Consider the following 14020-nt stretch of genomic DNA (forward strand, 5'->3'; position numbering starts at 1 on the left):
AGCCTGATATATCCATTTACGTAAGATTTTAAGCCAACTGTAGGACAGGTAATAATAGATTAATTATGACTGCAGAGTCTCATACTTGTTGAGCACAAAATAGATGCTCAATAAATTTGATTGAAGCAAGACTGAATGAAGGTAAACTTTAGTTATATTCTTAAACAATAAATAAAAATGTTTATTATATCATTTTTAACAAAATTTCTATTAATCCTCCCCTTAAAGTGTGCCATCTACATTAAAGCTACACAGTATTTCTGATACAGCTTATCAAAACCAGCTTTAGCCTGTACATAATTTGTCTGGACTCAGTATTTACGAGAATAAATAAACAAGCGAGACTAAGTGAAACCAGCATTTTCAAGTTTGATCCCAATTCAAAGTAGCAATTCCAAGCTGCTTACTCTAAATTCTTATCAGTAAGCATATTCACTAAGAATATTCGTAACATGTGTAACGTTTCTTGATCTTGAGACACTTCCATCCTAGCTGGATGATAATTTTTTGTTTCAGTAAGAGTTAGCAGGAGAGGATAATAGGATGACCAATGGCTCTCAGGAGCAGCTTTCACAGAAAAAAAAAAAAAGGAAATTGAATTGATTCTTGAAGGGGTGAAGGTCTTATTTAAGAGGATTGGTTTGGGGATAAAACAAGCAACTTCATAAGTGGAACTTCATAAGAGGAAATAAGTGTTGGCTTTTTCAAGCCATAGCAAATCCTGCACTATTTCTGGATCTGTGATGTTTAAAATTTAAAAAATTTTTTTAGTTATTTCTCAGTATTATTTTGAATTTATTCTTTCCCATTTGGTCCTGAAAATTATTCAAGGCAGCTTACACACTATATATATTTGTGCAACATATCTGTTTTTCAATTAGTGACAAAGGAAAATTAAATTTAGAATTCTAAGGCATCAGGGAGAAATATAATATATCAATATGCAGGTCATTAAGATCTTACATAATGATTAAAGCTGAATTGTACCAATAATTCTAAGATTCCCAGTGACCAAAGCAAACAGGGAAGTGAGTGAATTTTAGGATTCAGGAAACAAAACACTTTTCAGAGTACTAGGGTCTGGGAAAAATTTTCTCCCAGAGGTCTTCACACATATGATACTGAGTGGTACAGTGGGCTCCATCCTCAATAGTATCCCAATAACAGATGTGATCATGAGTATTTTATGACTTCTTGTAGTATCCTTCTATATAAGTGGAAGGCATAATTTAAATGCGAAATTCAGTGAAACTGATCCCAACTGGGGCATGCTAAACATTAGAATTCAAGTATGCAAAGTCACCAATAGTCTTCCTTAATTCTAGAATAAAATCTTGACCCTTTGGCAAACACTGCTAAATAAAGTCCTGGTAGTTATTAAAAATGAATTATTGGGGTTTATGACAACCTAGAAAACATAAAAAAAAATTAAGAAACATGATTAACATCGGTCCCAGAAGAAATGGCCATAGTGTTTAAGGTTGTCATGAGGCTCAAATGAGAAAATGAAATTGATGTATATGTAGAATGTCAAGGTCTACACATGTGTAAACATATGTACAATTCTTTAGGGACCTTTCAAAAGTCTCCAAGTCCTGATATTTCCAACTATTTTATGTCTCCATTACATTTCTGAAATCTTGCACTAGTCTATCACCTCCTCTCTATGCTATACATTATCTGACTTTAGTTCCTTTTGCTTAGGGTATTGTGATATCCCTTCTTCTTCCTTGTTCTTTTCACTCTCTCTGGTTCCTCCTCTTGGGGTCTATGCTTAATAGCATAGAGCAGATAGGTTGATAGATTCTGGGTTGAAATGTTGATTCCACCATTTATTAGCTGTTTGGTATTAAATGAATTACATTACCTTGATTTGTTCTCAGTATTATCATCTATAAAATAATAATAATAAATAATCATAATAATATCTACCATATTTGGATTGCTACAAGGTTTAAATGAGATCATCTATGTAATGTGCATGATAACCAGCAAATAGTCCACAGCTGATGAATGTTAATCCTTTTTATCATGATTATTCTATCAGAGCATTTTAAAACCTAAATCTGACCCTGACCCTACTTAAAACTGTCAGTGATTCCCAGAAGCTTAAATTTGCATAGTGGAGTATGTAACTTTCCTTGTAGTCTGGCCTCAGCTTCCCTTTGCACACTCACCACCCTCCGTCACTACCTCCCTCCTTTCATATTCTGCTCAAGTATTTCAGGGTTCAGCTATCTAAGCAGACCATAGGCTTTGAAGTCTCATAGTTTGTCAGTCTCTTTCAAGTCATTTGGCACATGCTGTTCCCTCCTTCTGGAGTTCCCCTCCCTCCCTGCTCTGGCAAAAACCTTTCTCCTCCAGAAACCATATCTGCCTCTCTCCGGTAGAAGTAACAACCTGCCACTATATAAACTATATAGAGAAATATTGAATTTACTTATGTTTATGTCCATCCCCCCATCAGTCTGTGAATTTCTCTAGGTCAGGAACCCTTTTTAAGTCATCTCTGAGTCCCAAAATACCCAGAACATAGACAAGAGTTAATATATACTATTAAAGAGATGAACAACCCCCTGGCAAAGGGCCTCCCACCTCACATGTGCTCAATGGCTTCTATCGAATTGCATTGACTGAATTTAATTTAATTCAAACAACGCTTTCTCCTACAGAACCCCAATCTAATAGCAAACAGAGGCTTGGGTGTTTCAGGGTCCTGTTTTGGGTTATTAATACATGCTAACACGCTGGCAATTAAAAAAGAGGTTTTCCTCACTAGAACCTAGAAGAAAAGTGGGACTTGAGGCGAATGGCTCTAGGAAAAGGATTGCCTGCCCGAGATGCTGCCTCTGGCTTGCTTTCACCCCACCTCTCTCGCTTGGTGAGACAAGAAAGGCGGAGGGAAGAAAAGTGGGAGAGCGGGGGAGCGAGCACAAAAGTCGACCCTCTTCTCTTCCTCCTCCCATAGAGAAGGACAGCAGTAAGCCAGACGTGCTAAGACTCCTCTCAAGCGGACCTGATTCCTGGACTCTTCAAATACATCCTGAGTTTCCTTCTTCTGTGGCTCTCCCTCTCCACTCACTTTGCCCCTCACCCATCTCTCTCTCTCTCTCTCTCTCTCTCTCTCTCTCTCTCTCTCTCACACACACACACACACACACACACACACAGGCAACCAGAGAGAACCGCCTCGCCTCTAGACTCCCGGTTCTAAGACCACCGTGACTGTCAACGAAATATGCCAATCACAGGCAGCCTAAGCCATATCCCTGGAAACTGAGTAAAAAAATTAGGTGGAAGGCAGAAAGGAAATGAACGTAGAAACCTCCAGTGCACAAAGAAAGATCCGTATACACAAGCACGAGCAAGGAAACAGCAGGGTATCTTTTACTACACGGAGGACGCGGAGCACCACAAACAGGAACTTTAAAGGGATTGAAATCTGTTGCCTGTTCCACTAGGAATATTGTTTGCAAGGCACAAGGTGTCTTTTGGTAGTGAGCACCCTCTGCGCATGCGCAGGTCCATTCGGGAATTACTGCCCGGCCGCCGACTAAGTTGCATTCCTTGAATCTTCGCAGAAAAGACAATTCTTTAATCAGAGTTAGTAATGTGGACAGTACAAAACCGAGAGAGTTTGGGGCTTCTCTCTTTCCCTGTGATGATTGCCATGGTCTGTTGTGCACACAGGTGAGCTGCTGTTGTTGAATGTCTTTTTTTCTTGGTGTTTTTCTTCTTACATGCTTGCTGGATCATGTAGCTCGTTATTTGGGGGGTAGGTGTGCCTGTCTATTTTTATGTCTGCTCGCAGTTTGTGCTCATTCTGAATCCGGTCCCTACTTCTTCCCTTCAGCGCCAATGAGCCCAGCAACATGTCATACGTGAAAGAGACAGTGGATAGATTGCTCAAAGGTTATGACATTCGCTTGCGGCCGGACTTTGGAGGTAATGTTTCATCTTTTTTTTCAACCTGTAACCCATATCTAGTTCTCCTTTCTTGTCAAAGACAAATGTCAAAAAAAAAAAAAAAAAAAAAGAAGAAGAAACATGTCATTTTGGTAAGCGTACCTTACGTCCTACGCTCTGGCCACACACACACACACACACACACCACGCCGGAGCCCCAGTCGCAGGTGGATGAACCCCAGGCAGAGCCGACCTTCCCCCGGCCCGACACACCCTCTGCATAGTCACTGCATCATTCGTGTGCCCACACCTGTTTTCCCAGGCTGTCCCCGGCAAGGGGGTGGAGGGCTGGGGGTAGCGGAGCCCATTCAGAATGTAGATAGCTCAGGGAAGCCCCCCGACCCTCCCCAGCCTGTGGCCACTCTGAGATTATGCCCGTAATGTGTCCCACCTCCCCGGTAGGGCCCCCCGTGGACGTCGGGATGAGGATCGATGTCGCCAGCATAGACATGGTCTCCGAAGTGAACATGGTGAGTGGCCTCGCTACTGGCCCGGCAGCCGGGCTTACGCAGATGCGAAACGGACCGGTCCCCGTGCCCTCTGCGTTTCGTTGGCGGTCACCTCGCCCCGGCCCATGGATCCCGCTCCGCGCCCGCTCCCCACTCTGGCACACACACACCCTGCTGGCCCTGGTTTGTATTTTCGACACACACACACACGGGCTACTGCGGTGTTCCGGAGGAAACGTGCTCCGCACTATTTGGGGAAGGACGGTGACTGTGGCGCCGGCAGAGCCGGTGGGGCGGAGTCAGCGGTACTTTCGCTGGGTTTCCTTCGGTGTTGAGAGGCGTAGGGCACCACCTGCCGGTGGCCGGGCGGCCTGCACGAGAGGGTCCCCGCACGGTGGTCCGCGGCCGCCTACTCCGCAGGCACGGTCCCGGCAGCCGGTGAAGCGGACCCACCCACGGCCCGCCACAAAGCACCCAAGCACACAGATGAGGTTTCATAGTGTTCCCTCCCTCTTTCCAGGCTCTAGCACACCGAGTGGCAGGAGCAACAGGCTGAGACAACGGTGTCAAAGTGCTCAAGCCAGATTCTGGGGAGAGGCTTGTATTGTTCCCACGTGAGGGTTGATGAATTTGTCTTGCTGCATCTTGCGAGTTTAAGTTCAAACCGAATGGATGGAGTTATTGCTTTGCTTTGCCTTATAAACCCAAGCATGCCGAAAAAGCCTGATGATCAAAGAGACTAGAAAAGGGAGGGGGGAGGAGAGGGCGATAGCAACATAGGGAGCATAGCGCAATCTTTTCATTGCTAAGAGTTAACATTCTTTTATTTCATTTTTCCTCCTGCCTTTCTGAAGCTGTTGCAAAATGGATTGAAATCATAGCTGTCACTATCTCTGTTGGCGCTTTCCAACCACTGTGGGGTAGCAGTTTTCTAGTTAGAGTTTCCAACTGTTGCTTCTTGTAAGGCAGGGGGAAAAGCCTGTCGCTTTTCTAGAACCAACCACCCAGGGAACAGCTAGATCTACCTGAGCAAAATGCCATTTTTATTCCACTTGCGAAAAAAAATATTGTGGCAGCAGAAATTTAGACATGCTGAATAATTTAAAGACTAAAGCCTCTGGGGGTTTTATCACTCTATATTTGTAAAGGCTATTGAATTGTCATTTCATTTCATTATTAGTGAGTCATTTTATTTTAACACGCTAAGGCTTAAGAATTTTTCTTTCTTTTTTTTTAAGGTATGTCAGGGAAAAATACGTATATTTAAAATATATTGAGTGGGATTAGAATAAAAAGTGTGACTATTACATTTCTGTATTTTAAAGTTGCACTTTCCCCTGCTTTAAATAGCTTATTTTAAATATTATTTTAAATTAATATCTCTGATGGCTGTATTAGAAAAACAATTTTGAAATATCAATGCACAATGAATATTCTCTGACTTGGAAAAGATTTTTAATAGACTCATTTATAATATTCTGTCACATACATGTCACTACCACAAAGCACCCAAGATGAACTATTGACAAACACTGGGGAATGTAATAACATGGGCACATATACAAATCATACCCAATCCACGCCATTGCGACTGGATAAATTAGGCAATGAATTAGTTTAAGTTGTTTGTATCATGTAGATAAATGATGATAATAATTTCCTTTTCAGTCATTTATTTTGGCACCTTGTAAGTACCCACACAGATAATTTATAAAATAGGAGAAGATTCAGAAGACTCAAAAGGCAAACAGTGCCTTTGCCAGTGGTCTGCTTTTAGAGTACTACGCTTTTCAGAATTTTTAAAATGTATAATTCTGTTGACTATATTTACAAACAACTTTTCAGTTTAAAACCAAAGACAAAACCAAAACTGAATCGAATAGGGAAGTTGCTGTTTAACTAAAACAACCACCATAACAAAAAAGCTCTGTATAATCAGTTGTTCAACTGAATTCATACAGAAGCTCAGAAAAAAAAATTATTAATTTAATTGCTGTACCACTGGAAATAGCTCTTGATGATGGAATAATATAACCTATTTACTCACTGTACCGTGTGTATATGTACTTGAGTTTTTAAAATATTCAGCCAACAGATAAACCTTTAAAAAATATATTCTACTAAATTACCCATTACCTTTCCACAATAGTGTTAGAGACATGATGGGAAAATAGAAACCACTGAACATAGGAAAATAATAAACCTTGATTTACTTATTCTTCCTTGCTTCTCTTTTTAATGAAATCTACCAACAAGACCCAAGGTTTATTTTTTCTTCTATCATCTATAACAAAGCATGGGAATACATAGATTGGAAATAACTCCAAAAAAATTGGAAACAAAGAGGAATTTTAGGATTGAGGGTTCTATATAAGCAAAATCTGGATAGTAAGCCCTGGTTAAGAGCACTGTCTATGGTATGCTTTGATTTTTAGATCATAAAGTAGAGTTGAAATGTCAATGAGAAATAAGACTTATTGCTTTTATATTAAGCATGTTTCAGAACCCTGATAGGCAGTAACTTCTGAGATTATTTAATAGGAAATTTTCAACAAAATTAACAACAAATAAAAATGAACATCAAATATAATAAAATAGTTTTAAAGAAAATTCAGATTAAAATCCATTGCTAAAACAATGCTCATTTTTATATTTTTATTCATTACCATTATTATCCACTCATTTCCACATGTGGGAAAATCACATAATTGTACATTACATTAATGGGTTTGAAAACTAGACTGTTAGTTTTTGTTCTTTTCCTATGCTACGCTAAGTGAAATATAATTCCAGATTGGTTTCTAACATTGTCTGTTTTATTAAAGACTAACGTCACATCAAGAGTATTTTCTGATTCACGTCCTTCAGGATTTAAAATATTTTTCCCAAATTTGAAAGAGAGAGAGAGAGTTTTTATAGAATCTCTATAATCAATAATTGTTGGTTTTGAGCAGTGAATGGAAAACTGCTGAAGAATAATTCTGACGCAGGGAAAAAAACCATACTTGAGAGCAAGAGTTTTCTTTTCAGGCAATAATATTGTTCATTAAATTAGGAAGGATTTTTCTTTTGGCATCATGGGATGTATTGTGCCTATGATAGTGACTACATACTATTAACTTCTATCATCTTAAAAAAATGACTGTGATTTCCATGTATTTAAAATTAAATTCCTCAAACCTTCTCTCTTAACAATTTCTGCCAAGCTGTATACCTACACACACACACACACACACACACACACACACACACACACACACGGATGACTGAAGAGGAATAAGAGGCAGTTGGAACAAAAGGAGACAGTAGCCCCCAGAAATTGCCTTAAAATAACCACTAACACCTGCTACTATAAGCCCAATAAAACACAGATAATAGTAAGTACGTCTTCTCTCAGAGTAGTGGATTGGGGGAACAAGATATTAACTACCTGAAAACAAAAGGTTGAACCCTTGTATTTCAGAGTCCAATGACTAGCCTTTCTGTCTTATTAAAGAGGCAGCTCCTGATCATCAAGGAGGAGTTCCAGCCACAGAGCTCTCTGTCTCTGATCTAAAGACGTGATGGTCTGAGTGGCCACCCCCAGAAAACTTGAAATCTATTGAGTCCTAACTCAAAGTAGGTCTCAACCCAAGCTGTTCCCAGGAATGGATAGCTACTGTGTATTCATTGTTTCCTTCCTTTATGCATACATGGATGCCATAGTGAATGTTCTTATAGGCATTAAAATTAACAATAAAAACACCCACCCCCCCAAAAAAATAAAAACTAAAATGAGCCAATTTTCTAAATAATACCCAAAAGAAAAAGAAATTTTATTTACGAAATGTCCACTCTTGTTAAATCCCACTGTTATTTTAGTATTTGATTCCAGAGGTTTCTGGTATATGCTTCAGTTATGTCTAATTATCATCCTCTTGGTGACACCAAACAATAACCACCTGTCACCACTTTCTCTAAGCCAGTGTTTCCCATTCTTTAATGTGTATCTGAATCACTCTGGGATCTCAACATGTTAAAATGCAGTTTTTTATTCAGAGGTTTGGGATGGGGTCTGATAGCCTACATTTTTAACAACTCCCAGGTGATGCCGATTGCTGGTATATGGACAGCACTTTGAGAAGCAAGATTGTAGTACATTATTCTAAGGGCTAGCATTATTAAGAAATGAACCTTTTTTTCTCTTAAATTTCTCTAAACATGATATTTTTCAAACTAAGTTTCAAGTTAACTCCCAGGTAGTTAAACAGGTAGCTGTGCTCAGAGGGGAAAATTGAGTGTAACAGTTGATGACAAGGCTGATAGGGCTTGACTTAAACTAATAAGCAGTCCTCCTAACTGTGCCAATACTTATGAGTCCACCAGCCTTTAATGATGGCTATGAAAATGTTGCCAAGCCCAGTAATTCGGACAACACTATCCTGCTGCTTTACAATGACTTTTCTTCTTCAGAATAAAGAACATTGCAAACTGGCTTTCACCCCACTAGGAGCTTGCAATAGCTTTGTAAAAGAGCCTAAACATACTCTTGCTGCTGTCAGTAAATTCCCTGAGGCTATAACAGAATTCCTTTGCAAATAGAGCAAATAGGTCAGTACAATTTAAAGGCATGAACAGATATCAGCAGTTAAAGATGTAAATACGTTTTTCTCTTATATGAGTAATCAACCAGGTCTCACTTTTAGGTGCTGGGTTACAACATTGTACCATCTGGAGAAGCTAAGAGAGGAAAAACTTCCCTTTGCCTTTCTGTTTGGAGATAACAGAAAGATCTTTTTATACTCTAAGCCACATCAAAGCAAGCCTATTCAGGTTTTTTAAAGTTTGCAGTCACATTTGAAAGACTGTGTTCTTAGGATTACGTGACCAGACTAGGTATTACAGTGTGTAGTACAATGAAAACAGTAGCATTTATTGAACACGTCCTATGTATAAGGTATGGCTATCAAATGCTTTATATTAGTAGCTCATTTAAGGCTATAGAATTATCATCCCCCATTACAGATGGAGAAACTGAGGTGGAGAGAGGGAGAAACATGTTAAGAGAGGTTAAATAACTTACTCAGAAGTTATAGATCTAGTAAAGGGCAGAAGAAGGATTTGAACCCAGGCAGGCTGCCTGCAAGAGTCTGACTCCTATCTATGAGGCAAGTAAAAAAATATTCCTGGCATTTAGCTTTGAGACCTTAAGTGAGTCACTTGACTTCTCCAGGCCTCAGGGTTCTCTTATGTAAAATGAAGGTAATTGATGCAATTGCTAAACCTCTTTCTAGTTCAAATATCTACCATATAAACTTAGGCTGTTAAAGATTTTAGACTCTGTTAAAATCAAGATTCTTCGTCTTCATCATATTCTCCTGTTAGATTCCATCTTATTCCATTTTGTTCTCCTTTTAGATGTGTCAGTCAACAAGCATTTATTAAATTCCAACTGAGTGCAAACTCTGGTAATCTCCTGGGAACATTGCAGTAATGATTGTGTGCAGTCTGGGGCCCCCTGGATTACCATTTTAATTGGTCATAGCATTATCATCCATTTTTTCCTAAACACATTCCCAAAGACAGCAACAAGAAATGTTGAATCCATGGTCTTTAAAATGAGACTTGAATGATGCCTGGTTTATATCGTATTAAGCGTTGGAGCCAGGACCATATTTGAAGTATTTCCATCTGGTACTGTCCATTGTATTCAAACAGGGAACATTGCTCAACTATTGCCAAACTAATAAATGTTTCAACACAATGTGAAACAGAAGGAAACCTTTATTTTTCAAGATCTGGGTATCCCAAAGATTTGCCCAACCCACCTAAAATCTTTCCATTAGGTGGTCTGGGAGCAAGGGGTGAAGGCACAGTGCTCATCTCCGCTGACCGTCATTTAGTATCAATTCTGTAAATGTTTGGTGCTTTTTGTCATGGCAGGCCCCCAAAGTCTTGATGGTCCCCTCAAAACACACATGAATCAAATCTTGCCTTATAGGGAAGGTAAAATATTCCAAAAGAAAAAAATGGTATTAAGTATTTCCAAATGATTTGAGTTTCAATAACTCAAATGACATTATCACACTTGAGGATAATAGGAAGATGAATGGTATATGCTTGCTGTTGATTAAATGTTAATACAGTTTCCCCATGAGCTTTTTCAGCAGAGTGAATCCTATTTCTTGTAATACCAGGATTGAGTTTCTGCATTTTCGAATGCTTCTGTTTTCAGAAGATCATGCATTTCATGAAATCTCTTGACTGATGATTGTTGAAGGAAGTTATAGTCGTAGCACATAACAATCTATTACTTAGCCCTTGACAGAAATGCTCAAGAAACGGTTTAAAATTAATTCCTATTAGTGGTGATAACTTAGTAAAAAAGGCTGGTCATAAGAAGAATGAAAGATAAATGGGTTTTCTTTAGTGAGCCCAGTATCCCCTTCTTAGAATCCTCATAGCCCTCATTGTTTTTCCACTAATAGTTTTTTTCTTCTACCACTCCATTAAGTGCCTAATGTGTTTTCCCTCTTACAGCCCCGATAAAACTGTCATCGTATTGTATATTTAAGATTAAAGGCATTTTCCAAGGAGCTTTCAACCACTCTACTGAATAAAGCAGATAGGGTATCTGTCCTTGTGGGGTTTATAGTCTTTTTTAAAAAAGTATTTAAAATCTCTGTTCTTGAAGTAAAGATTTTTTTTCCCCTTTTGGAAGATTTTTGAAACATCCATAGTTACCTTGATCATGGGATGTTTTGGTTCAACATGTACTTACTGAACACTTAGTCTTTTATCGTGCCCTGAACTGGGTGCTAGGGATGGGAAAATGACTAAGACGTGTTTCATACCGTCAGATATTGGGTTGGCCAAAAAGTTCGTTCGGCTTTTGGTGTAAGATGATATGGGGAACCCGAGCGAACTTTTTGGCCAGCCCAATATTTTACAGCATAGAGGAGAATGCAGAGACCAAGTTATTTAAAACAATGTGGTAGTGGCTATGATAGAGACATGTATGTCCAGTGTCCTATGGGAGCATAGAGGAGCAGTTTCTAAGGCATGGTGAAAGGTTAATTCCTAAAGAGGAATAGTAGTGAGCACCATGTGTAGGCTGTAAATGAGAAGAAGAAACTTCCAAGCAAAAGGAAAGGCATCAGCATCGGCAAGTATGCCTGAAAACAGTATGGAGTGTTCTGGGAATTATAAGTCATTCACTATTGGGAGAACTTAAAGGGCACAGGGAAGATTGTCAAGAAATAAGACAGGATGTTAACAGCAAGATGTAGGACGGAGTTATTGAATGTTCTCACTTGTCTAAAAAGAAGCCTCTCTAGAAACATACATATTTTTTTGTATATGCACTGACCACTTCTGGAAGAATATACAAGAAATGAGTAACAGTGGTTGTCTCTTGGAAGTGGAACCAGGACTATAGGAGTAAGACTTAGAGGGATACTTACTGTTCTTAATATGCCCTTTTGAATTGTTTGATTTTTTAAAAATCTTAAACATTAAAATTTTTCACTTTAAAAGGACACACACACACACATACACACACAGACAGAGACAGAAACAGAGACAGAGAGACAGAAAGAAGAAATGATGCTGGAATGTGTATGCTAAGGAAATGAATCCTAATCCTGAAATACAGGAAACCTGCTACAGGTTTTAACAGGTGCTACGTTTTGCATTTCAGATAGATCGTTCTGATAGCTGCGTGGAGGACGAAGTAGAGAAGGCTACAACTGGGGCCAACATTCCTAGTTAAGAAGCATTACAGGGTATTTCGGAGTCCAGATGAGAGATGATAAATGCCTCAAGGAGAACAGTGGCCTTAAGAATAGAAAAGAAGAGGGGAAGAAAGAGAAATTCAAACAGAGGCAAATCAGAGGGATTTCATGACTGGTTAGACGTTGGAAGTTAGAGAGGCAGTGAGCCTAGGTTGCCCTATGGGTTCCATATTGAGTGATGGGCACATACGGCACCATCTGCCCAGGGAGGGAAACAGGAAAAGAAGCACCAACCACCTTGTTCACCATTGAAGTAGATATGTTTTCAGAATTAAAAAAAAAAAAAATTCAGAACATGTTGTTGCAAGGTACTTGTGGGAACATTGTAGTAGAATATTGGAGGTTGGACCTATCCTGAAAAAGATTAATTTCTTCGTGACCCTTCTAATTCTGTTCACATATAAAGCAGGTTCTACAGGGAGAAATCCTGGGTGCATAAATGTGGTGGCTGAAATGAACCAGTTAGAGATATGGAGAAAGGGTGCTGACCAAAGACAGAGAATGAAGTGCAATTAACTTTAACCTGTAGCAACATTGTTCTTTATCTAGGAGGACCTAGACCCTGACAAGATTGAGGACCTACTTTTCAAATTCACCCAGAGAAGTGACTTTTGTACACTGTTTCAGTTGCTTTTATAAAACCATATAGATGGGAAGAAAAGATGTGTGTGGAACCCACTTACACAGCATCTGCTCTCTTCTCCATCACATCCCTAAAATGGTTCAGAGTCCTTCTGGAACACCGTGTTTCCATGGGAAATCACATTAAAAGCAGTGTGTGTTCTTGTAGAAGGTGTATTTGGCAATGAAATGAGATGGGGTGTATAATAGACAGCACAGGTGGGACCAACAGAAATGAAACTTAGCTGCCAGGAAAATTCAAAAGTGACCCCCAGGAGCTTTGCAGAAGAGCTGAAACATTTGAATGGCTTGGTGGGGATGATTTTAAACAAGATTTCAACAGAGCCCTATCCCCACAGATGGTCTCCTGGAAAGTGGATACCTATTTTAGCAAAGGCATATTCATAGAGTGTGTCATCAAGTTTAGGGAAAGAAAGCAGAGAAGCAGCTAGAGAAGTAGATTCAAACAAAGGAGGGTTCAAACAGAAGGTAGCTGTTAGCAGTCCCTACCACAGCAGAAAAAGAGTGTGGGTTAAGGTCCTCTGGACGCAGTAGGAAAGTTAGAGGCCAGATGTCTCTTTCTGGTTGCTGAATGGATTAATCAGGGAAGTTGCTAGGAGTGAATCCTGTTTGAATGAGAAGGTTTATTTGGGATCCTTCCTGGCGGGGGAATAGATTTGTTGAAAGCTCAGGGTCCCTGCCTACTCTAGCCCTCTGTGACTCACGGGAGGTTTTTTTTCTTCTGATCTATTATTTTCAAGACAATGATATACAATTCTTTAGTCAAGAGAAACTGCTTTGTGGTTTCCATAGAGACAGGTCAATGACATTTATTTGAAATCCTACCTGTGCCTAGAACATTTTCTCATGTCAGAGGCCATCATTTCTCCCTCCTCCCACCTGCAATCTCTTTCCCACCCAGATGCATCTAGATCTACTTCAACACCCACACGAAGTCATCTTTCTTCTACAGAGATTTGCTGTAACCACATGGAAGAGGAATCTGCTGGAGGAAGAATGTGTGGGGCATATAAACAAATCAAGACTCTGAAAAGACAAAAGACCCAATATAACATAATGATCTTCTTTCAGTTCGTATAAGGTTTTTATTAACCTTGTCTTCCACCCCCTCACCACCAGCACTATGAAAGCTACAGGAAGTTTAGGATTATATTCCTTATGCTCTCTATGTAGCTCCTAGCATATTATAGG

General features: G+C 39.5%; 1 protein-coding gene across 1 annotated transcript in view; it reads left to right on the plus strand.

Annotated features, from left to right (window-relative positions):
• Positions 1–3239: 3239 nt before the first annotated feature.
• GABRB1 (gamma-aminobutyric acid type A receptor subunit beta1) overlaps positions 3240–14020 on the plus strand; it is a 395673-nt gene continuing 384892 nt past the window's right edge. Inside the window, exons 1-3 of the mRNA XM_067735874.1 lie at positions 3240–3690; positions 3854–3945; positions 4369–4436. Of these exons, the coding sequence (XP_067591975.1) occupies positions 3611–3690; positions 3854–3945; positions 4369–4436 (240 nt within the window). The 5' untranslated portion in view covers positions 3240–3610. The remainder of the gene's footprint in view (positions 3691–3853; positions 3946–4368; positions 4437–14020) is intronic.

Source organism: Pseudorca crassidens, chromosome 4, assembly GCF_039906515.1.
Source record: "Pseudorca crassidens isolate mPseCra1 chromosome 4, mPseCra1.hap1, whole genome shotgun sequence".
NCBI classification, from domain to species: Eukaryota; Metazoa; Chordata; class Mammalia; order Artiodactyla; family Delphinidae; genus Pseudorca; species Pseudorca crassidens.